Source organism: Trichomycterus rosablanca, chromosome 1, assembly GCF_030014385.1.
Source record: "Trichomycterus rosablanca isolate fTriRos1 chromosome 1, fTriRos1.hap1, whole genome shotgun sequence".
Classification (NCBI taxonomy): domain Eukaryota; kingdom Metazoa; phylum Chordata; class Actinopteri; order Siluriformes; family Trichomycteridae; genus Trichomycterus; species Trichomycterus rosablanca.
The window spans coordinates 18955934-18983115 of NC_085988.1; the positions used below are offsets into that span (position 1 = coordinate 18955934).

Consider the following 27182-nt stretch of genomic DNA (forward strand, 5'->3'; position numbering starts at 1 on the left):
TAATGGATGTGTCTCTTTTCTTGTTCTATTAGATCTTAGAGTGCAGCGTTTGATACGGTCGATCATAACATTTTACTGGAGAGGCTAGAAAATACAGTAGGTGTTAAAGGACTCGCACTCTCTTGGTTTAAATCATATCTGACTGACCGCTCGCAATTTGTTTATGTAAATAATAAATGCTCGGAAACTACAAAAGTAAAGTGTGGTGTTCCACAGGGGTCGGTACTGGGACCTCTATTATTTACATTCTATATGCTTCCACTAGGTGAAATTATTCATAAACATGGCATAAAATTTCACTGCTATGCAGATGACACACAGCTGTATATATCAGCCAAACCAAATGATACTGACACAATCAGTAAGATAGAAGATTGTGTAAACGACATAAAAAACTGGATGTCGTGTAATTTTCTTTTACTTAATTCAGGTAAAACTGGGGTTTTACTTGTTGGCTCTAAAGCTGCAAGAGACAAGTTGTCTAACCTGGTGCTAAACCTAAACACTTTCTCTGTTACTCCCAGCCCAGATGTAAAAAACTTGGGTGTCACAATAGATTCAGATCTTTCATTTGATACACACGTTAATAATATTACTAGAGTTGTTTTCTATCATTTGCGTAATATTTCTAAAATAAGAAATATACTATCTGTTAATGACGCCGAAAAACTGATCCATGCGTTTATAACTTCTCGGTTAGATTATTGTAATGCTCTTCTCACTGGATGCTCTGGTAGATCCATAAACAAACTCCAGTTAGTTCAAAATGCAGCAGCTCGAGTGCTAACTAGAACTAAAAAATTTGATCATATTAGTCCTGTTCTATCATCTCTACACTGGATGCCAGTTAAATTCCGCATTGATTACAAAATACTTTTACTAACCTATAAAGCGCTACATGGTCTGGCTCCACAGTATCTGAGCGAGCTTATTAATCACTACAACCCAGCGCGTTCACTTCATTCACAAGATGCAGGATTACTTATAGTTCCTAAAATTAAAAAGATCACGGCTGGTGGAAGAGCGTTTTCTTACAAAGCTCCACAACTTTGGAATAATCTTCCTGCCTCTGTTCGGGATTCGGACACAGTCTCAATGTTTAAGTCTAGACTGAAAACATATTTATTTTCTCAGGCTTTTGATTAGTATAGACAAAAGCGCAGAGCTTGGGGGTTCTTGGTCATAGAAACTTGTGGTGATCAGGGATGTTGGGTTGCTGTCGTTCTGCCTCTCTTGTCCGATCACTCCGGTTTGGGTAGGAGAGGTGGGCGCTGATGTCCTGTGAAAGCCTTCATGACCTTGTTACCTGCTCGCTCTCCCTTTTAGTTATGCTGTAATAATTAGGGCTGCCGGAGTCTAAAACTCTCTGTAAAACTGTTTTACTCAACTAGCATTGTACATTATTAACTACATTCTTTGTTGTTTTACTCCAAAGGCATTCTGATGGAAACCTGTTTACCCGCTGAGGTTAAGGATTAAAATCAAGACTGCAGTGACAACGATGCTGCTCCTGCCGGATGTGACGGATCTGGAGTAATTGCACCAAGAATGACAAGAAATCACTACAGACTTTATTGAAGACTAGAGTGAATAACAACTCTATTATTATTTATCTATTTATCTATTTATTACCAGTAATAACTTTTAGGTCATTTAATTCTGTGTTTGTATGCTTTGTGTAAATCGTGTATTTATTTAAAGTATCCTCCAGACCACCCAAGAAGGATGGGCCCTGCTGAGTCTGGTTCCTCTCAAGGTTTCTTCATGTAATTTTCAGGGAGTTTTTTGTTGCCACAGTCGCCCTCGGCTTGCTCAACAGGGGTCTGTATCTGTTGGTCCTGGATTTTGTAAAGTTGCTTTGAGACAATGTCTATTGTAAAAAGCGCTATATAAATAAAGTTGACTTGACAAATGTATCTGTACACTGTATCTGTACAATGTACACTGAATAACTCACAATCCCCATGCAAAATTTCTTATTTTGTTGTATAATGTCATTTAAAAGGCTGAAATGAACAAGTGTTGTTACAGGATATTGTTTGTTTTGTTGAGTGAGGAGGGTATATCATATTACAGTTGCCCAACCTGTTATTACTGCTGTTTGTGGTTAGCAGATATATTTGTCTGATTAAACATACCAATTTGCTTCTTGGCTTAGATAAGTTTCAAGCATGCAAGGTGCTACTGCTGTATTTTGCATGGAGTTAAAGGATAAAATGAAAACATGCCTCTACTAAGAGCCATATTACAGTCAGTTACATTTTACTCCTCTTACTAGATTACATTCATTGATCTGAGGTTTATGATCCTTGTACTAAGGTCCAGCAACTGATCTCTGTTCATTCTAAGTCTGACTCATGTAATGTTTTAGCCTTTAGCATTGAACTACCACAACCATTCATTTCCTTGTATTAACAGATCTTATTCTTATGTACTAATAAAACTTTCAGCAGGTGTTAATATAACACCCACACTTACAGCAAACATGCACAGGTATGATAGTAATGATAGTGTAATGTGTAACAGTCACATTGAAATATGATTATATAAGTATTTTGTCTTTCCCTGTAAATCCCTGTGAATCATTTTGACTATTAAATTAATATTTATTCAAAATAAAACATAATAATGTAAATATCTCAAACATTTACACCGATTAGGCATAACATTATGACCACCTTCCTAATATTGTGTTGGTCCCACTTTTGCTGCCAAAACAGCCCTGACCCATTGAGGCATGGACTCCACTAGACCAGTGTTTCTCAACAAGTCTTAATCACTTCACCTGTCAGTGGTCATAATGTTATGCCTTGTCCGTGTATGTTCTTCTATATATTCTGGTGGATTTGTCTGCTAGTCTAAAGAATCCAATAAAAAGCATTGATACACTTCATTTCTGGGACAAAATGGTGGAACTTATCTTTTCTAGTAAAAATGTCCTTCTTTTAGCAACCTAAAGGAACATAAACACATTATTTGGTTAAAAGAGAGAAAGTGTATGAGATATACAGTGTATCACAAAAGTGAGTACACCCCTCACATTTCTGCAGATATTTAAGTATATCTTTTCATGGGACAACACTGACAAAATGACACTTTGACACAATGAAAAGTAGTCTGTGTGCAGCTTATATAACAGTGTATATTTATTCTTCCCTCAAAATAACTCAATATACAGCCATTAATGTCTAAACCACCGGCAACAAAAGTGAGTACACCCCTTAGTGAAAGTTCCTGAAGTGTCAATATTTTGTGTGGCCACCATTATTTCCCAGAACTGCCTTAACTCTCCTGGGCATGGAGTTTACCAGAGCTTCACAGGTTGCCACTGGAATGCTTTTCCACTCCTCCATGACGACATCACGGAGCTGGCGGATATTCGAGACTTTGCGCTCCTCCACCTTCCGCTTGAGGATGCCCCAAAGATGTTCTATTGGGTTTAGGTCTGGAGACATGCTTGGCCAGTCCATCACCTTTACCCTCAGCCTCTTCAATAAAGCAGTGGTCGTCTTAGAGGTGTGTTTGGGGTCATTATCATGCTGGAACACTGCCCTGCGACCCAGTTTCCGGAGGGAGGGGATCATGCTCTGCTTCAGTATTTCACAGTACATATTGGAGTTCATGTGTCCCTCAATGAAATGTAACTCCCCAACACCTGCTGCACTCATGCAGCCCCAGACCATGGCATTCCCACCACCATGCTTGACTGTAGGCATGACACACTTATCTTTGTACTCATCACCTGATTGCCGCCACACATGCTTGAGACCATCTGAACCAAACAAATTAATCTTGGTCTCATCAGACCATAGGACATGGTTCCAGTAATCCATGTCCTTTGTTGACATGTCTTCAGCAAACTGTTTGTGGGCTTTCTTGTGTAGAGACTTCAGAAGAGGCTTCCTTCTGGGGTGACGGCCATGCAGACCAATTTGATGTAGTGTGCGGCGTATGGTCTGAGCACTGACAGGCTGACCCCCCACCTTTTCAATCTCTGCAGCAATGCTGACAGCACTCCTGCGCCTATCTTTCAAAGACAGCAGTTGGATGTGACGCTGAGCACGTGCACTCAGCTTCTTTGGACGACCAACGCGAGGTCTGTTCTGAGTGGACCCTGCTCTTTTAAAACGCTGGATGATCTTGGCCACTGTGCTGCAGCTCAGTTTCAGGGTGTTGGCAATCTTCTTGTAGCCTTGGCCATCTTCATGTAGCGCAACAATTCGTCTTTTAAGATCCTCAGAGAGTTCTTTGCCATGAGGTGCCATGTTGGAACTTTCAGTGACCAGTATGAGAGAGTGTGAGAGCTGTACTACTAAATTGAACACACCTGCTCCCTATGCACACCTGAGACCTAGTAACACTAACAAGTCGCATGACATTTTGGAGGGAAAATGAAAAGCAGTGCTCAATTTGGACATTTAGGGGTGTAGTCTCTTAGGGGTGTACTCACTTTTGTTGCCGGTGGTTTAGACATTAATGGCTGTATATTGAGTTATTTTGAGGGAAGAATAAATTTACACTGTTATATAAGCTGCACACAGACTACTTTTCATTGTGTCAAAGTGTCATTTTGTCAGTGTTGTCCCATGAAAAGATATACTTAAATATCTGCAGAAATGTGAGGGGTGTACTCACTTTTGTGATACACTGTACATGTGGTTAATTATCTCAATCCTACACTGAAACCTTATGAGAAAATAAAAACCCTCATAAAATACTTGTAAAACATACTTGTCTGACTATTCAGCACTCCTACATTTAGTACCTTGTGCTTTTCTAACAGCTTGGAGTCTTGTATGTGTGTATGCAATGAATTTGTCTTTTCTTCTTAAAGTCACTAAATAATATGATTGTATATTTTAAATGAGTACAATAAAATAAGATTTTATACTAGAATATGCAGGATTTTTATTGTACAACTCAAATCAGAAAAAGTTGGGGCAGTAATGAAAATGCAAATAAAATAAAAACGCAGTGTTCCTTACATTTACTTTGACATTTATTTGACTGCAGAAAGTTTGAAACCTGAGATATTTCATATTAACTTCATTGCATTTGTTAATAGACGTGTTTGCAGGAAGAATGACACAAAATAAAAGCTGAAACACTAAATCACTTGGTATCCTCGGTGCCAAAACATCTTTTAAGTGTGGTAAAAAGGAATGGCAACATTACAAAGTGGTAAATGCTTTACGGTCACAACATTTTTTTGGAATGTGTTGCAGGTCTAAAATGCAGGAATAGATGTTTATCAATAAATAAAATGATAAATGTTTATCAATAAATGAAATGTTCACCAGACAAAACATAAAAATGTGCATTTTCTATGCTGTCCCAACTTGTTCTGATTTGGGGTTGTATTATTTTGTCTTTAGACCTACTGTTATTGTTCTTAGTCAATAAACTAGAAGTTCCAGAGAATCAAGTAGCATTTACATGGAAATTGTTGAATCATTTTACAATGCTTTGTGTCCTCAATAAGAAAACTTGACACCAGTGAGAAAATGTCAGTCACTGAAGTAGCTCTATTTGTGTGCTGTTTTAGGTATTTTTTGCTATTTTAAAGATTATAAATGTAGCATTCTTAATATATATACTGTATATATATATATAAAATATATACAGAGGCGATTTAACCTGTCTGTGGGCCCAGGGGCTACGGCTGGTTGTGGGCCCCCACATATAGTTTTCATAAAATCAGTACACAACGCAAGACTACAGAGTTCAGTGGCGTAACTAGGAGCTCATGGGCCCCAGTGCAAAAAATAATTTTGGGTCTTTCTCATGACAGGGTAGAGTCACTTTAACTGTTTAGTCAGGACTTCAATGAGCGTTACAACACTTTAGACTGCCGAGCTCCCGAACTTCAATGCTTGGACCATAAGGCGAGTCTCATTTACAAAACTAACTTCAGAATGTCCGAACGCACATGTATAAACCTGGTGCTGCATTCTGATTGGCTGAGCTGAATGTCACTCACATACTAGCGCTAACGTTCACGTTGCTTAACTGAAACCACCAGTCAGAATTACAGCAGCTCGTTAGAGTTTATCTGGCCAATCAACAGTCAGAAACATGAATAACGTGTAAATGATTTACAAAATCATTGGTTTGTAAAGCTTCCCCGTTCTTATTAACCAAAATAACTAACAAAATAAATAAAAAATAAAACAGCCAATCCGGGGCCCTCAATTATTCGGGGCCCCTGGGCTGAAGCCCAGGTAAGCCCGTGCATTAAATCGCCCCTGTATATATATATATATATATATACTGTGTATATATACAGTGTATCACAAAAGTGAGTACACCCCTCACATTTCTGCAAATATTTTATTATATCTTTTCATGGGACAACACTATAGACATGAAACTTGGATATAACTTAGAGTAGTCAGTGTACAACTTGTATAGCAGTGTAGATTTACTGTCTTCTGAAAATAACTCAACACACAGCCATTAATGTCTAAATGGCTGGCAACATAAGTGAGTACACCCCACAGTGAACATGTCCAAATTGTGCCCAAAGTGTCAATATTTTGTGTGACCACCATTATTATCCAGCACTGCCTTAACCCTCCTGGGCATGGAATTCACCAGAGCTGCACAGGTTGCTACTGGAATCCTCTTCCACTCCTCCATGATGACATCACGGAGCTGGTGGATGTTAGACACCTTGAACTCCTCCACCTTCCACTTGAGGATGCGCCACAGGTGCTCAATTGGGTTTAGTCCATCACCTTTACCTTCAGCTTCCTCAGCAAGGCAGTTGTCATCTTGGAGGTTGTGTTTGGGGTCGTTATCCTGTTGGAAAACTGCCATGAGGCCCAGTTTTCGAAGGGAGGGGATCATGCTCTGTTTCAGAATGTCACAGTACATGTTGGAATTCATGTTTCCCTCAATGAACTGCAGCTCCCCAGTGCCAGCAACACTCATGCAGCCCAAGACCATGATGCTACCACCACCATGCTTGACTGTAGGCAAGATACAGTTGTCTTGGTACTTCTCACCAGGGCGCCGCCACACATGCTGGACACCATCTGAGCCAAACAAGTTTATCTTGGTCTCGTCAGACCACAGGGCATTCCAGTAATCCATGTTCTTGGACTGCTTGTCTTCAGCAAACTGTTTGCGGGCTTTCTTGTGCGTCAGCTTCCTTCTGGGATGACGACCATGCAGACCGAGTTGATGCAGTGTGCGGCGTATGGTCTGAGCACTGACAGGCTGACCTCCCACGTCTTCAACCTCTGCAGCAATGCTGGCAGCACTCATGTGTCTATTTTTTAAAGCCAACCTCTGGATATGACGCCGAACACGTGGACTCAACTTCTTTGGTCGACCCTGGCGAAGCCTGTTCCGAGTGGAACCTGTCCTGGAAAACCGCTGTATGACCTTGGCCACCATGCTGTAGCTCAGTTTCAGGGTGTTAGCAATCTTCTTATAGCCCAGGCCATCTTTGTGGAGAGCAACAATTCTATTTCTCACATCCTCAGAGAGTTCTTTGCCATGAGGTGCCATGTTGAATATCCAGTGGCCAGTATGAGAGAATTGTACCCAAAACACCAAATTTAAAAGCCCTGCTCCCCATTTACACCTGGGACCTTGACACATGACACCAGGGAGGGACAACGACACATTTGGGCACAATTTGGACATGTTCACTGTGGGGTGTACTCACTTATGTTGCCAGCTATTTAGACATTAATGGCTGTGTGTTGAGTTATTTTCAGAAGACAGTAAATCTACACTGCTATACAAGTTGTACACTGACTACTCTAAGTTATATCCAAGTTTCATGTCTATAGTGTTGTCCCATGAAAAGATATAATAAAATATTTGCAGAAATTTGAGGGGTGTACTCACTTTTGTGATACACTGTATATATGAATTTAAATAATTACTAGGAATATACTGTTTTAGTATGGTCATATAGCCACAAATCACAATGGGCCAGCAGAATCAATTACAGCTAACTGATGTCATTTATAGAATTTCTTATTAAAATGTGGACATGCGAAAAACACTGACTAAAGCATGGCTCAACATGAATCTTAGCAACCACATTTCTATGTGACATTTTGTTATATCATCTTTCTCTTTAAAACACCAGTTTTGACATCTAGTTTTGAAAGTGGATTTTCTTTTCTTGTTACGCAAGTCTGACACTGAAGGGCTTCAGATTTAAAGGCGTTGGGGCTTTGTGAGGGCTACAGGGCTTCAAGTTTGTTTTTGGAGTTTTATAATTCACTATATATTTAATGGGAAACAGATCTGGACTGCAGGCAGGCCAATACAGCACATGTCCTTATATAGCATATTTTAACATTTAGCAGATTTTATGCATTTTCTCTCATATTCTACCTAATTTAGTGTAGTCAATTTGTCTTCTGCTGCTGGGGGATCCCCAATTGCAGTTGAGGTGAGTATATTGCTGCTCATGCCTCCGACGACCCGCGTGCAGCCCTTAACGGAAGCCTTTTCACCTATGCATGCTGCATAGGTGCCTCTCTACCTACCAATCAGGGTCCTTACACAGCATTTGAAGACCCCATCCACATAGTCCGGGCATCCCACCCTAGCAGAACCATGTCTGCTGCAGGCACTGCCAATTATGCCCGTTAGATGGCGCCCAATCATCTGGTGGCAATGCAGAGTTTGTAACCGAGGAGAATCTCAGCGCTAGTGTGCTAGTGGAATATCCCACTATGCCACCTGGGTGCCTTTAGCAGATGTTTTTATCCAGTCTAAGCAATTTTATCAGTATATTTCAGGTAAGCCTGCACCTTGAAATGTTGAATCTCAACAGTGCTATCAGCTGACCATTTACCTACACCGACATGATTGGCTAAGTCTGAGGGGGGGTAGCCGAAACCCTGCAATGGATTGGCACTGTTTGTCCAGGGTGTGTGGTTCTTGTGGTATCTGTCTTGCCCTATGCCCAGCATTTCTGGGGAACCAGACCTCCCACACCCATGACTATGATAAGGCAGTGGTAAAAATGAAATTATTTTTTTTAAATAAATTAAATTAAAGTAAAACTTTTAAATATTTGTATTTAATTTTGTATTTTCATTTAAATTCAGATCAGACAGTGTTTATGAATGCACTGGATTTACTGTCTGATTTTATTTGTATTTTACATACTTTTCTGGAATTAAAAGTGCTAAAGTTTTTGGGTGCATCTTAATCTCATTAGCCAATACTCTCAGGTTTTAACTTTTAAGTAACAACTTTTAATTTTTTCTTAGATTATATTAACATTAGTTTATTTTTATTTACTGGAATAGTTGGCGGGTGGGAGGGATCTGCCATAAGTTAGATATGGCCTCTTTTGTTGATTTAAAGGACTACTTCTGGAGTTACTGGCTACATCAGCACCTGATTTGAGGTTACTGTTCCCACCAAATGCAGCAGAAACTACCTGATCAAAAACTCTGGATAAACAGTAAAATCCGTTCCATACTACGTGCTCCCTCAGCTGCATTTGTCTCTGGATCAATCAAAGAGGCCAAGAGACAGTACACACTAAAGCTGGAGGGATACCAAGCCACGGCAGACTCACAGCATATGTGGCAAGGTCTGTATCACATCACAGACTATCAGCAGAGGAACAGAGAGCTCAAAACCAACTATCCATCACCTGCCTAAATGACTATTCCCATTGTGCTCACTCCTATTTTGAAAGGTTATTCATGCCTCACATCCTGAAAACTATCCTGGACACGTTAGACCCTCTACGGATTCACTGATGATGCAATCTGCACATCTCATACCCAGAAGACAAAGATACATTCATAGTTATTTACATATGCTGTTTATTGACTATAGCTCAGCATTTAACACAGTCATTCCACACAAGCTCACGGAAAAGCTCCACAACCTTGGACTGGCACCTACCCTTTGCAACTGGGTATTGAACTTTTCAGGCTTTTCAAATACATATAAATATTGGAACACCCCAAGTCTGAGTCCTCTTCACATATGTATGTGTGGCCTCATATAACAACACCAGTTTTATTAAGTTTGCTGATGACACTACCAACATTGGTCTAAATTGCTGGGGTGAAGGGGGGGCTACAAGAGGAAACTTGTACAGTAGATTGGTGTCAGAATAACAGCCTTCCTCTAAACATAAGCAAGACCAAAGAAATTATTGCAGACCCCAGGAAAAGAGGAGAACTGCATACAATGGATGTCACTTTTGATGAAGAAGCACTGCATGGGTTACACAAGAAGGGATTTGTACAACTGGAATACACAAGAAGGGATTTGTACAGGCCTTTAGGGTTTTGGGACAAAGTTCTATGGAGTGTTGAATCAAGACTGAAACCATATGGATCAGGGGTTAGTCTGGTGCAAAGTGAGGCTTATGACTGGAAGAATACTATGGCAAGGCCAAGCATGGAGAGTTTTTTGTTCTCCAATGGTCAAGACCACCACAGAGTAGATATTAGTTGGGTGTTGGATCATTCTCAGCACTGCAGTGACACTGACATGGCGGTGGTGTGTTTGGTTGTGTCTGTGTTGAGCTGGTATGAGTGGATCAGACACAGCAGTGATCATGGAGTTTTTAAACACCTCACTGTCACTGCTGGACTAAGAATAGTCCACCAACCCAAAATACAGTATATTCAGCCAAAAGTGCATCATGGTCAGCATCCTGTGACCACTGATGAAGGTCTAGATTGAAGATGATCAACCCAAACAGCAGCAATAGATGAGCGATCATCTCTGACTTTACTTCTACAAGGTGGACCAACTAGGTAGGAGTGTCTAATAGAGTGGACAGTAAGTGGACACAATATTAAAATAAATACCAGCAGCACTGCTGTGTCTGATCCACTCATACCAGTACAACACACACTAACACACCACCACCATGTCAGTGTCACTGCAGTGCTGAGAATGATCCACCACCTAAATAATACCTACTCTGTGGGGTCCTGGCCATTGAAGAACAGAGTGAAAACAGGTTAAAAAAGTATTTAGAGAAACAGATGGACTACAGTCAGTAATTGTAGAACTACAAAGTGTTTCTATATGGTAAGTGGAGCTGATAAAATGGACAGTAAGTGTAGAAACAAGGAGGTGGTTTTAATGTTATGGCTGTATATATGACAAATTGAGGAATTCTTGTTCTTCAAAAAAATCTGTATTGTCTGTCACAATTCACTAAATATTAGACTTAAGAAAAGTATCTTTTATAATTGAAATACATTACCACATTATAACTGACCATGGCAGATTTCATAATGACTGGCAGTTGCGTCATTCAGGCACCATAAACAACCCAAGAACAAAGTTAGCAAAGAGGATCAACACTGTGGTATGTTTCCACAGGACTTGCATTAAGCAGAAATCTCAGGCTGTAAAATGTGTTTTGTATGTGGTTTATTGCTACCACCCTGCATTCTGTTCCAACTAATTAGAAAACTGCATGATTACAACAGAATCCTTCAGCAATAATAGTGATGATGGCTTCTACTGACAGCATCTGCTGTTTATCTGTGGAAAGTTCCAAAACAGGTGTTTTTTAATAGTCGCACACATTTCCCAGTCTTACACTGTCCATGGCCCAACTTTTTGGAATGTGCTGTAAAAAGAATTCATTCATTGTTTTATCACTGCTTTATTCTATTCAGGGTTGCGGTGGGTCTGTTTCACTGAGTGAAAGGTTGTAAACACCCTAGACAGGTCGCCAGTCCATCATAGGACACACACACACACACAAATTTAGTAGCTCAAAATGACATAAATCAAACCCAGGCCCTTCTTGCTAAACAGCAAGAGCACTACCCACTGTGCCGCCCCTATAACGTATAAAAAGTAAACATTTTTAATTACATTCCTGAAAAAGACTGCAGGAGATTACTAGTTTTAGTTTTTATTTACATTTTCCTACTCACAAGTTTCTTGGAATTGAGTTTGGACCAGATCATTTAGTATAACCAGGATCCAGATTCTTCTGCATTGTTCTCTACCTGTAGATCCCTTACACAGATTCCACAGAATCACTCATTGAAAAGTGTTTATGACCTGTTGGAGGAGGAGAAATTTGAAATTTTCTTAGAAGTGACCTTGAACTGGATGGGACAGTTTACATCCAGCTGGTACGAAGTAACTGAGTCTCCACCTTCAGCACTCGAGAGGGACATATATATGTACTTGGTGAGCATGCAGCAGCACCAGGCTTTACTGTCAACTTACAAAGACTAGACCAGTCAAGAGTCCAGAAGACAAGAGACGGTAAGATGCTCCAGCCTGAAACACTATAATAATAAATTGTAAATAAATGAATGACATAATTTATGTTATATGTTTTTACCTTTTGCAGGATCACAACTTCTACAGCTATGGCAGGTATAATACATTTTTAAAATTTTTAGATTTGTCTGTAATACTTTGTACAATACATTATTTTTAATAATAATTGACTGCATCATTGGGAAGTTTAACATCAGCTAAAAGTCTAACATTTTTAGCCACATTAATTGTGTTGATTTAAATCACAAGCTTGTATTTTGCATTTAAAAACAGCAACTATAATGATTTTACCATTTATTCATGTAAATATTTATTCCTTTAAATATTTATTCCTTTAAATATTTTACCATTTATTTTTGTAAATATTTATTCCTTTAAATATTTTACCAAATAATATTGTAAATATTTATTCCTTTCAATATTTTACCAAATATTTATGTAAATATTTATTCCTTCAAATATTTTACCAAATATTCATGTAAATATGTATTCCTTTAAATATTATACCATTTATTTATGTAAATATTTAGTAATTTAAAAATCTTACCAAATATTAATGTAAATATTTATTAATTAAAATATTTATTTCTTTAAATATTTTACCATTTATTTATGTAAATATTTATTTCTTTAAATATTTTACCATTTATTTATGTAAATATTTATTCCTTTAAATATTTTACCAAATATTCATGTAAATATTTATTCCTTCAAATATTTTACCAAATATTCATGTAAATATTTACTCATTTAAATTTTTTACCATTTATAAATGTAAATATTTATTCCTTTAAATATTTTACCAAATATTCATGTAAATATTTATTCCTTTAAATATTATACCATTTATTTATGTAAATATTTAGTAATTTAAAAATCTTACAAAATATTAATGTAAATATTTATTAATAAAAATATTTATTTATTTAAATATTTTACCATTTATTCATGTAAATATTTTACCATTTATTCATCTAAATATGTATTCATTTAATATATTTTTTCATTTGAATATGTGTACAGTGCACAATTTAAAATAATAATAATAGTAATAATAATAATGGCATTGCATTTCATTAATTTTTTGTTTACTTCAAAACATGGTAGTATTTTGCTGTTTTAATTCACTTTAATAGTCTATATTAAATATTTATTTAAATAAATTCCACCACACATCATACATTTACCCCATGTCCATAGGTACAGCTTATGTATCCAACAAATTTTGATGATACAAATTTGCTCTGTAGTTAATCATTTCATGATACTATCAATGGCTGTATTAATTGCATTTAAATATTTTGCTTCTAACTTGCAAACATGTACTTTTAATTAGTTATTCATGTAGGCATTATTTATTATCATGTAATCATTAGCGTTAATGAAAATAGAATGTATTTGTATTAGCACATTGTGATTTTTTTGGTTTAGATATTTTGTTTGTTTAACAGTTTTATTTTATATGTTTTTTATTTATACACAGATGAAAGCTTTAAGGCAGAATTCCTTTCCGCACATAACGAGTACAGGAAGAATCACAGAGTTCCTAATTTAACTCTGAGCAAAGAATTGTGTGGTTCAGCACAGACTTGGGCTGATTATCTGCTGTCCATTAAGACCTTGCAGCACAGTGACACCAATCATGGAGAAAACCTCTACTATTTCATGAGCTCCTCTCCTAAAAAGCTTACTGGTTGTAATGAATGAAGGCGTAGGACCCAAAGATGCGGAGCAAAAAATGATATTTATTAACAATAAATATATATATACAGATGAACAAAGGAAAGGAGTTAAACAAAAACAATTCGGGAAATCCCGAACGACGCCTTTCTCGTCACTGGCAACTGAAAAGGAAACACAAAAACAGAAAATAGAAAAGCAGCCAACGCGAGGCGCGAACCCGGGTCGCTCACTCGCGGCAATTATAATCACCCCGCTACGCTACGGCGTTGCTGAGGTTACACACTCGCCTTCTGAATATGAGGCTGAAATGAGAGAACGGATCTCAGTAAATAATCCGTAAAAAGGGGCAAAACTTGTAAAGATAATTGTGAGGGGAATAATGGATCGGTTGTGTCACCAGTTTAAAAGACTGGGAAGAAACCGATGACTGAGTTTGGAAAAAGGGTTCAGGCGAGTGGATTCGAACCGGGGATTCACGCATGGAGGAGCGGCGACTTACCGCTCAACCAAACAGCAGTGAATAACCCTGACAAAAGTTCACGCCTTTAAAGGACTGCGGAAGGTGGCAATTAGCCTGATGCTAACCCGCTGCTAGCTTTGCAAGCGGGGACCATATGTGGCAACGCCAAAACAACCACAGCTCGAGGGCTGTAAGGAATCGCACCAGCTCTCCCTATTAAATGAAACAAAGACCCTAAGTTACCTCAGTCTTACGACTTACACACCCAACCGCGCTACCAGGCGCCTGGGGATACCAAACTAGCCCTGCAAAAGGAATGGCTGCAGCAGTGCAGCCAGTCGAAAACAAAGAACAAAGGTGCGACGCCTGCAGACTGGCGACGCCCCCTTAAGTAGGAAGCTGACAGCTGCAGGTCGTTGCCCTAATCAGCTGGCCTCCTATTTGAGGCCACGCTGCTCTTTGTTCTGTAACGCCTGCAACGCTGTGAATTGGTGGTACGTTCGCCAGACGTTGCAGGCACCCTAACAGGACCCCCCCCTCTAGGGACAGCTCCCGAGGTCCCAAGACCCGCAGACCGGTTCCTTCGGTACTCACGAATCAGTTCAGGGTCCAGGATGCGTCGAGCCGGTACCCATGAACGTTCCTCGGGGCCGTAACCTTCCCAATCCACCAGGTATTGAGTGCTACCCTGCACTTTCCTGCTATCCAGGAGACGGCGGACCGTAAATGCAGGGGCACCCTGGATGATACGAGGGGCGGGAGGTTGTGGGGGGGGTAAAGCTCCCCTACCCGCGAACGGGCGAAGTTGGGAGACATGAAAGGTCGGATGCGCCTTCATCCTGGGGGGCAACTCCAACCTATATGTCACCGGGTTAATCCGTCGGACTACCTTGAACGGGCCAATGTACCTCGGTGCCAGCTTGTGAGTGGTACCTTTGACGGGGAGATCCCTCGTCGATAGGAGGACACGTTGGCCCGGACGGAACGTAAGAGCCGGCTGTCGCCTACGGTCAGCATTGCGCTTCATGGAGCGCTGAGAGGCCAAAAGGGCCTGTCTTGCTTTCCGCCAGGCGGCGCGGCAGCGACGGATATGTTGCTGCACAGTCGGCACCGCAACCTCTTGTTCCTGATCAGGAAACAGCGGAGGGGGATAGCCGAACTGTGCCTCAAATGGTGACATACCCAGAGCGGCATGGTGCAGGGTATTGTGAGCAAATTCAGCCCACAACAGCTTATCCGCCCAAGTGGCTGGATTACCTGCAGTCAAGCACCGAAGCATCTTGCCTAGATCTTGAATGACCCGCTCCGATTGCCCGTTGGACTCGGGATGATATCCCGAGGATAAGCTGGCCGTCGCGCCGAGAAGTTGGCAAAATGCTCGCCAGCACTGGCTAATGAACTGTGGACCCCGATCCGACACAATGTCGGACGGGACCCCATGTGCTCTCACCACATGTTGCAGAACAGCCTGTGCGGTAGCCATGGCGGACGGGAGCTTGGGCATCGGAATGAAAAGGCAAGATTTGGTGAACCGGTCTACAATCACCAGTACCACCGTGAATCCCCTGGATATTGGCAAACCCGTGACGAAATCCAGTGCCAGGTGGGACCACGGTCTAGAGGGTACTGGTAATGGATGGAGGAGTCCACGAGGACGCTCTCTTGTGCTTTTATTAGTCGCACAGATAGCGCAGGTACGGACAAGGTCCTTGACCTGACTCTCCATCCCTGGCCACCAGAACCTTCGGCGCAAGAACACCAGGGTCTTAGAGACTCCTGGATGAGCCGCAAACGAGGACGCGTGAGCCCATTCAAACACCTGACGGCGGACTGTTGATGGTACAAACATCCGGTCAGGTGGACCTCCACCTGGGTCGGGCTCAACAACTTGAGCGTCTCTCACTGTTTTAAATATGCCCCACGTTACTGGGGCAGCAATTTGACTAGGGGGGATGATAGGGTCAGGGTCGGTTTCGGGTCTGGTCGATTCCCACTGTCTAGACAGCGAGTCAGGCTTAACATTTTTCGACCCTGGTCTGTAAGAAAGGGTGAAATGAAACCGACCAAAAAAAAGTGACCACCGAGCCTGACGGGAATTCATCCGCTTCGCTTGCTGGATAAATGACAGATTCTTATGGTCTGTCCAGACAAGGAAGGGATGTTTTGCCCCCTCTAGCCAATGTCGCCACTCATCTAGCGCCAGCTTGATGGCCAAAAGCTCCTTATCTCCTACCGGGTAGTTACGCTCAGCAGGAGTTAGACGGTGCGAAAAGAAAGCGCATGGGTGGAGCTTCTTTTCCGGACCCCCTCTCTGGGACAAAACCGCCCCAACCCCAACATCAGAGGCATCCACTTCCACTATGAAAGATTCCTCTGGGTCGGGCAACTGCAATACAGGAGCAGTTGTCAAGAGAGACTTGAGCCTATTGAAGGCTTGTTGGGCCTGCACCGTCCATTTAAACGGACCCTTCCCTGTGAGAGCCGTCAAAGGAGCGGCGACCGAACTGAAGTTCCGAATGAATCGCCGGAAAAAGTTGGCAAAGCCCAGAAATCTTTGCACATGGCGTACGGAACTAGGAGTTGGCCAATCCTCCACAGATTTGATCTTAACCGGATCCATTCGCAGGACACTTTGTGAAACTATAAACCCCAAAAAAGACACTGATGGGGTATGGAAAACGGATTTCTCCAGCTTGACGAACAAGTGATGGTCGAGCAAAAGCTGGAGAACCCGACGAACGTGCCTGACATGTTCTTCGATGGATCGGCTAAAGATTAAGATATCGTCCAGATAGACATAGACGTATCTGTCAAGGGCCTCCCGCAAAGCCTCATTGATAAAGCGTTGAAAGACCGCGGGGGCATTCATTAACCCAAAGGGCATCACTAGATATTCATAGTGTCCCGTGGGCGTAATGAACGCAGTCTTCCATTCGTCCCCTCGCCGGATACGAATCAAGTTATACGCGCTGCGAAGATCTAGCTTCGTAAAAATTGAAGCTCGCTGAAGAGCTTCAAAAGCTGTGGCCATCAGCGGCAGCGGATAACGATCCTTAACCGTTATAGCGTTCAGACCTCGATAATCGATACAGGGGCGCAAAGTTCCATCCTTCTTTCCCACAAAGAAAAATCCTGCCCCAGCTGGGGAGGACGATGGTCGGATGAACCCCTGATCGAGCGCCTCCTTGACATATTCCTCCATGGCGATCCTCTCCGGTCCCGACAGGGAGAAGAGGCGCCCCCTAGGAGGAGAAGTGCCAGGAAGCAAATTAATAGCACAATCGAAAGGTCTGTGTGGGGGCAAGTCCCGCGCCCGGGATTTGCTAAACACCTCCTGTAGGTCATGGTACACGGGAGGTACCCGGGTCAAATCAGGGGTCATCGCAACAGGCGATTGTGGTGCCGATGACATGCTTGCTGGCAACAGGCAAGCATCCTGGCACCGTGTTCCCCAGGCGAAGATTGACCCGGTTTGCCAATCAATTTGAGGATTGTGCCTCTTCAGCCACGAGTGCCCCAGGACCACTTGGAGTTGAGGAACCTGGGTCACCAAAAATGTGACCCGCTCCTCGTGCCTCCCCAAACGCATCGTGAGAGGAGGCGTTTGATGCGTGATCGGGCTCCCGGCCACCGCCCGGTCGTCCACAGCGTGAACCACTATGGGGACTCGTAGCGGCTGAAGATCAATCCCCAACCCGTGCACCAGATGGCGATCAATAAAATTTTCCACCGCGCCTGAATCGACACAGACCTGGAGATCAGTGGTCCCAGAGTCCCAATGCAACGATGCGCTAAGGAAAAGACCCTGTTCAGGGATGATGGTATGGCTCGCCCTCGACTCCCTACCCCGAGAGTGGCCTACTCGTTTAACCGAGGTCGGACTCTCGAGGCGGGGTCGGATGGTCGTGGGGCGGCTCCCCGAGTCGATCCCAGTTGCATGGGTTCTGGGTCCTGATCTCCCGAAACGGGCCGGGGCTGGCCCTGAGGCCGATAAAAGGGTGGGTGAGGCCCTCGCTCCCGGTTACGTTGTCGGAGTCGGGTGTCGATCGAGGTGGCTAGGAGATAGAAGGCCTTGAGAGAAGTGGGAAGGTCTCGAGTGGCCAGCTCATCTTTAATTCTCTCTCCTAGACCACGATGGAAAATGGCGACTAATGCCCCCTCGTCCCAACCGCACTCAGCCGCCAGAGTACGAAACTCAATGACGTAGTCGGCGACTGAGCGCCCCCCTTGGGACAGCTCGAGCAAACGCGGACCCGCCTCCCTTCCCCCCGTGGGATGAAAGAAAGTATCCCTCAGAGCCTCCGTGAACAAGGACTCTGAAGAACACTCCGGAGCGTTCTGTTCCCACAGGGCAGTAGCCCACTCCAAGGCTTTGCCTGTCAGCAAAGATATTATAAACGCGACCTTGGAGCGCTCAGAAGGGAAGCGGGACGGCTGAAGCTCGAATGTGAGGGAGCATTGTAGGAGGAAGCCTCGACATTTCTTCGCCTCCCCTGAAAAACGCTCGGGGGGGGGGCGGAATGGGGGTTTCAACTCCTACTGGAACCGCTGCGGGGGCGGGAGGATGGTTGGGGGAACCCGAACCGGCACCCAGAGATGGCAGCAGCTGGGCAATTTCAGTTACCCGCTGAGCCAGCTCTGAAAGCGCCAGCTCGTGTCGACCTAAAGCAACCCCCTGGTGACGAAGCACGTCAATCACAGGGGGAGTCTCCGCTGGGTCCATAACTGGTCGCACCTTTCTGTAATGAATGAAGGCGTAGGACCCAAAGATGCGGAGCAAAAAATGATATTTATTAACAATAAATATATATATACAGATGAACAAAGGAAAGGAGTTAAACAAAAACAATTCGGGAAATCCCGAACGACGCCTTTCTCGTCACTGGCAACTGAAAAGGAAACACAAAAACAGAAAATAGAAAAGCAGCCAACGCGAGGCGCGAACCCGGGTCGCTCACTCGCGGCAATTATAATCACCCCGCTACGCTACGGCGTTGCTGAGGTTACACACTCGCCTTCTGAATATGAGGCTGAAATGAGAGAACGGATCTCAGTAAATAATCCGTAAAAAGGGGCAAAACTTGTAAAGATAATTGTGAGGGGAATAATGGATCGGTTGTGTCACCAGTTTAAAAGACTGGGAAGAAACCGATGACTGAGTTTGGAAAAAGGGTTCAGGCGAGTGGATTCGAACCGGGGATTCACGCATGGAGGAGCGGCGACTTACCGCTCAACCAAACAGCAGTGAATAACCCTGACAAAAGTTCACGCCTTTAAAGGACTGCGGAAGGTGGCAATTAGCCTGATGCTAACCCGCTGCTAGCTTTGCAAGCGGGGACCATATGTGGCAACGCCAAAACAACCACAGCTCGAGGGCTGTAAGGAATCGCACCAGCTCTCCCTATTAAATGAAACAAAGACCCTAAGTTACCTCAGTCTTACGACTTACACACCCAACCGCGCTACCAGGCGCCTGGGGATACCAAACTAGCCCTGCAAAAGGAATGGCTGCAGCAGTGCAGCCAGTCGAAAACAAAGAACAAAGGTGCGACGCCTGCAGACTGGCGACGCCCCCTTAAGTAGGAAGCTGACAGCTGCAGGTCGTTGCCCTAATCAGCTGGCCTCCTATTTGAGGCCACGCTGCTCTTTGTTCTGTAACGCCTGCAACGCTGTGAATTGGTGGTACGTTCGCCAGACGTTGCAGGCACCCTAACACTGGTAAGTCTTTAATCCAAACACAACATATTAATCTTACTGTATTTAACATGAATGACCGTTTAACTTTGCTTCTCTGTGCCCATAAAATAAGGCTGGATTGACTGCACCGTTTATAAAATACAAGGAACAATGTTTTTGTAACACAAACATTGTGTCTGAATGGTGAAATGTAATCCAAAAACAGAACCTTCTACAACATGTGACACTATCCACTGTCAAGCAAGCTCCACGTCGACACAGGCTGTAGTGCAATATAAAAACACTGCTGCTGCTTTTTCAAGCAAATCAGACGTCAGTAAAGTACGATATAACCTTGTGAACTAATTAATCTTGGGTAACGAGTAACTAAATTTCTGTCGTGAATGTAATCGATGGGTGTAAAACATGATGTTAATAATCCTAATAGAACAAAAAAGCCCTCTGCATAGGAAATAGTTTAGGTTTCATTTTCAACAAAGAGAATGAAATCACTGCAAAAAGCCCTTGTTTTATGTACTTTTAGAGATGAGGTCTAACTTGGCCTATTTATATGGGCACAGAGAAGTCGCCAACTGTAGTCAATTGTAATAACTATTAATATTTACAAGTTACAAGCTGTACCACAATGTTAAATTACATTATTTTTATGTTTTTGCCTAAAAATCACAAATCTACCCTCACGTTCATGTCCTTTACAAGTGAAGAACTTTTTTGACTTTGTCTGTACTTTTCATTTATTTAGCAGTAACAGGGAGCCAACCAGGAAAAAAAGCAACATGACCCCAGTTAACAAACACTAAGCTAGACTAATTAAAGTAAATAACAAGGACATTTCGACCCAGTCTGCAGTGAATAGTAATTAAAGTGTTTACAAGCAGACACATATGTGCTTCTGCTCTTTACAACAGGATGTATTGATGCTTTTAAATACACATTTCAACCACACATGACACAAAAGAACTTGATGATCTTTGCTTTACAAAGTTTTTATATGGCATCTCTGCTTTTTACAATTTAGGGAAGGAAGCTGTGGACTCTTGGTACTCTGAGATAAAGGACTACAACTTCAGTCACCCAGGATTCTCCTCCAACACTGGTAATACTGATTTTACCATTCACCAGCCCCGGTTCTGGACTGCTTTGTTGGGGAAGGGGGGAGGGGGGGGGGGGGATTAATGGGTGGGCATGTTGTTAGTCATATTTTTAAAGCCAGAACTTTATTCAGGGCTTGATTTGTGGAAGGATGATGACAGCAGAGCTAATGATACTGGTTTAAATTGAAATATAAGGTAAAGAAATGAACCGGTGGTGTCTGACTTGACATGGAGGAGCCCTCAGATGTGACACTGGCCAGTTCGGTTGATTTTATTGCTAATAAAATAATTGTAAAAATGTTAAAAGTAAGTAATATTAAGCAACGAATCATCACGTTAAGCAAACTTTACCATGTGGAAATGAGTTTAAACTCGAATAAGTGTTTTAAATTGCCCTGATATGTAATCGCCTCTCCTGTTCACACTGACAGAACCTGTCTGCTCTACTGAGCTGCTCGAAGCAGTCTGCCTGTTTTATATGACTCAAAGAGCCAATCAGAAATAAGCAAAGAAATAACTTCACACAGAACAGCAAAATACCACGTTTTTGTGATTAGTTCAGAGATAATTATTTAAAAAAAAAAGCCTTTGCTTGCGTTGTTTTGGTGCCGGCCCTGCAATTCACTGTTTAATTTGTTTTTGTGGTACACAGATTTGGCACTAAATGGAACATTTTGTGACCTGTGTTTTTGTGTAACAAACTCAAAGTCCCATCATGCATCATAACCTGAGGCTTATCTTACACCCGATTTCCCCCTCACAAATTGTCTACCACATTATGGACATTATGCTCAGCGTTGTGCTTTTCCCATGTGTTCTTGATTGCAAGTGGTTCCTTGTGGTTATTCCTAGTTAAGGTAGTTTCCTTGTTTTCTTAGTCTAGTGGTTAGTATAGGGTTTAGTTTCTGTTAGCTTAGTTCTTAGTATAGGGTATATTTTAGTATAGATTGTTATTGGCATTTAGCATAGCTTTGTTTTTATTAGGTTTAGCTTTCACTTGGGTTATTATTAGCATTTAGGGTTCTTGTGGTGGTTTTGCAGAGCCGGCCCTGACCAATGTGGTACCCCAGGCCCCAGTCATTATTAAACGACTTCAATATTAAACAGTAAAACCATATTAAAGAAATTAGTTACTTTAAATGAATTATAAATACAATATATAGCGGTTAAGGTACTGGACTAGTAATCAAAAGGTCACCGTTCAAGCCTCACACTGCCAGGTTGCCAATGTTGAGCTCCTTAAGCTTCTTAATGAGCAAGGCCCTTAACCCTCAATTGCTTAGACTGCATATTGTCACAGTACTGTAAGTCACTTTGGATAAAGGCGTCTGCTAAATGCCAAGAATTTAAATGAAAATTTAAAGTAATATATAAATTTAAAAAATACTATATATATGTCTGGAGAAAGGCTTTACAAACATGTCCCACATTTAATAACCAACACAAATCTTTCAAATGAATGTTATAAATACAATTACCATTTATTATTGCATGTGCAGATTGATCTTAATTATACTTTGCTGTCAAATTAATTGACGAAATGAAATTTGCAGGACACTTCACCCAGGTCGTATGGAAATCGACCACTGAAGTCGGCGTGGGCTTGGCCACTGATGGAAAAACTGTCTTTGTGGTTGGTCAGTACAATCCTGCTGGAAACATGAATGATGAAGAAAACTACAAAAACAATGTTCTGGCAGCAGGTACTCTGCTAATATTCAAGCTAATATTGAATTAACTGATGACTACTACACATTTAAGTATTTGTTTCAATTAAGCTTTGTAATAAACGTTGTTAATGTTGTTAATTGGATAACTGTTTAACATTACATGGAAAAAAATACCTTACATGCAAGAAGAGGGAGCATTGTGAACAAACAAGCTGCTCAAGAAGTTAAATGCTCATAGGTCACATAACAAGAGAATTAGTTTCTCATTAAAATATTTGATGTTTTTGTTGAAGTGTGTCCTATGCAATGTTCATGTAAAAAGAAAACATTGATATTACTAATTATTGTTTCTTTTTATCATGCAGGCAAATAAGAAGTTCTCAATCTGAAGAGGAACGATATGCATATATGACTCCAGTAAAGAAAAAAATGAAATTCCATTAAAGTTTTATAAATGTATTGTGTTCATTACAATATATAGCATAATGAACATCCTGCTTATTCCTAAATAAAATTATCAAAGAGGCCTAGAACTGCGATGGCAATGTGTAGTTCCCTTAAACATGTCAAGGTCACAGTGGGTTGGTTTTCCCTGGAATCACTGGGATCAATGCATTAACAGCACGGACAGGACATCTATATGTACATGTCAGATTGTCTGATAGCACCGATGGAGATTCAAACCTTGGATCCCAACAGCGTAGGCACTGTGCCACCTAATTGCTAAATATATAGATTATATAATTAATAATCTACCCTTTATTTAATACAGGTGTCATTTAAGTCCAGCTGACAATATGATTCAGTCTACATTACATTTGCAGCATTTAGCAGATGCTGTTATCCAATGCAACTTACGATTATGACTGAATACAAAATGAGCAGCTGAGGATTAATGGCCTTGCTCAGAGGCCCAACAATGGTGGGGCTCGAACCAATGAACTTTGGATTACTAATTCAGTACCTTAACCACTGACCTACAACTGCCACTGCTTAAAGGTTAAATTAACGGAACATTGCAAAAATGCCTTTGCAATATTGTACTATTTACTTTTTCTTTGCTATAAACATGCCACAGTTACCTAAATATCATAAACCAGCCCAACCACGATGGTTTCTGCTGTCACTACAGTTGCATGTCCATTGTCCAACAAGAACCAGCAGAATATGCAAACATACTGGTTGGTGACCAACAACATACGCAACAAGGACATACTTTAAACATAATGCTTATTAGCTAGTGACAAGAAATAGCAGCTCCAATATGTTTTAAACACAACAACAATTACTGACCACTAAAAGACATTATATACAAATTAATATTTCATTGCATGATACATACTGGTTAGTGACCAGCCAAAACTTTTAAAGCTAAGATGTAGCCTTTGTTCAACATTAGGACCACAGTTGTGTCTATGTGAAGATTTCTGGGAGTTAAAGTGTAAAATTGTTCCCAATCATCATTACTCTTACTAGGGACTGTATGAGTAAATTTGTCCCCCTATTGGGCTTGTAAAGCTTCAGCAGCTATTCAAAGGGGCCTTTATAAATAAAACACCAGTTTTATTGGAACACAGCACCATCTTGTGGATATTTAATGGCCATCCAAACTTAGGGTTATTTCATTTAGCACAACTAGACCTTCCAAAAATGGTCACCTCTATTACTAGAGAATACCTTTATTACCTATCCACATATTAACAAATTATAAATCTCGGCTACATTAAACAAAACTGGTTACAAAATATGTGTGTGGTTGGGTTGGGGGGGGGGGGGGGGGACTTGGCCAACTTCAAGGTAATGCTGACATCCAATCACAAATCCCATCAACTTCAGGACCACCCAAACGGTGTCTGCAGGAAGAAGAACCAATAAAAGTAGCAGCACTCCAGCTGAATATAGAGACTATGTGCCAACTGAGGTCATCAAACTAACTCCGAAAGACATCAAAGTTCCTCAAAACAGTGATACTTACCAGTAAATGGGGTAAATCCTAATAAAAGGTGCGGATGGGACAAGGGACACGTAGACTAGATTATGAATGGAACTTCTCTGTTGATTGACACCTTGAAATCAGCAAAGGAGGCTTATGTTTTATATATTTTGCACAAGCCTACTCAACCCTATCCATCTGGTGAAACAGTTACATTTTAAATGTTCAAAAAAATTTACATTATGACTAAGACAAATAAAAAATATAAAAATAGCTAAACAAATTTCCAGCCATTTGGACATATGGATGGAATTTATTATATTTATACCATTCCCTATGCTTGATAGGACACTCCTACAGGTGAATCAGACTTGTCCATTGTCCATGTGTACAACTATATGAGGCATGACTGGCTGTTCTATTTTTATTTTTCCTTTATGGTAGGTGTAGCTCATAAAATTACTAATAAATGTACATTCCAGATAGGCATACCTAATAAAGTGGTTAGTAAGCATTCGGAAAGTACAGATTATCTATGCTACCACTATTTACCACAGCACAGCATTAGCACCCTGTTTACTCCTGATGAAACCCACACCATAAACATTAAGCATGCCCAGGTCAGAAATGAAAGAACAAACATGCTAATAATAACTTAAGTCTTTTTTCAATCATTTATTTACATAAATTATGCCATCCTCACACACTCATTGTATCTGGAAAAAAAAAGAACGGATAACAATATAAACTGGTATGTAAGTAATAAATGTTAAGTCAGTCTATAATTTGTCAATACTGTTTTAGGATTTTGCCACACACAAAAAGATTTATAAGATCAACAGAGTGGCCTTATATTGAAATAAAACCCTCAGTTTAACTCAATATAATATACTTGTGGAAAATAAAAGTTTTAAACTGCCAATTACAGCATGTCAATTAAAATATATCTGCATTCTAATAACAATGCATTTATTATATCATCATATCAGATACAAACTTGTAATGATGCATAGCAACACTCAAAAAAAGAATTTTTAAAATTTTTCTGCCTAAGCAAAAGCCAATCTAACTATTAATACCTGCTCAGTTAAGACATTAACATTTTGATTCCAGTATTTACAGTGGAAAATTAGACTATCAATTCCCTAACGTTCAGCTAAATTATGCAAAATCCTTACATTTACAGTTGCGGCATTTAGCAGACGTTTTAATCTAAAGCGAATTACAATTATTACTAAATAATTATGACTGGGCTCTGGGGCCCAACAATGGCAATGATGGCAACTTTGTGATGATTTAAAACTTTATTACAGCTTGTATCAACACTTTCATGCAAAACTGCACACTGAAGTACAGTGGCACCTTAAAACTCGACGTCAATTTCTGGGAGTGGCGTTGAGTTTAAAAGACGTTGAGTTTCGAGATATTTTTTCCCATAAGGATGTATGGGAAACCTGTTAATGGGTTCCATGGTCCCGTGGAACTGCATATATTTTAGGCTAATATAAAAAAATGGGGTTGTTACACTGAACATAACACAAATATAATATAAAAACATTAAATACAATTAAAAACAGTTAAAAATCAATATAAAAATACAATAAAACCTGCACTTTACCTTTACTTCTTTAATGTTTCCTTATGAATCTTAATCGTGGAGATGCTTGATCTTGGAATACCGTATTCCGTTTAGTAGAGGCGCATTCACATGAGAAGCGGCACAATAGGTTTGCGCTGACTGTGGCGTTATTATATGGAGTCTGGTGGTGCACAAAGCTTAACGTGACTTATACTAAAACAACGAGTGAGGAATTTCATTAGTAGAGAGAACTTATGAGCTGTAATAATTAAGAGAAGTTTAGTGTTCCTGTGTCGTTCTTTTAATACATTGTCACATTAAGCTTTTTTTTCTCTCTGAAAAGCTGATTCTTACAATTTCTCAGCACCCCGAGCTGTAACAGAAGTGAAACAGGAGGAAAATCCAGTAAAACACAGATACATGTGGACACTTCCAGAGTGGATTTGACAGTTATTCCACACAAATGCAGATTCGTCTCATATTCACACTTTGATGGCGTTTTACCACACTGCTCAAGTGAAGCACATGAACAAAACGGTTAATCATTGTTTTGATTAACCGTCATTAACCGTCATCATTAATCATAATAAAAAAAAAGTTGAGTTTAAGGTAAATGTTGAGTTTTAAAGATTTTGAGTTTAGGGGATGTTGAGTTACAATGTAAGTAAGTTTTGTGGTACAGTCAGTGGTAATACTACCAACTACGACGGCGTATTAGGGCCACTGTAAAAAATATTTTAAAGTTTTGATTTCGAGATTAAAGTCATATAAGTTTTGATTTCGAGATTAAAGTCAAAATATTATG

General features: G+C 40.9%; 1 protein-coding gene across 1 annotated transcript; it reads left to right on the top strand.

Annotated features, from left to right (window-relative positions):
• Positions 1–249: 249 nt before the first annotated feature.
• LOC134311857 (uncharacterized) lies at positions 250–13968 on the top strand (the record flags this gene model as incomplete). The annotated part of the gene is made up of 4 exons (XM_062993531.1): positions 250–1134; positions 11998–12194; positions 12332–12357; positions 13745–13968. Coding segments are annotated over 4 exons (1332 nt in total), but the record flags the coding sequence as incomplete, so codon positions are not given.
• Between the last annotated feature and the right edge of the window lie 13214 nt (positions 13969–27182).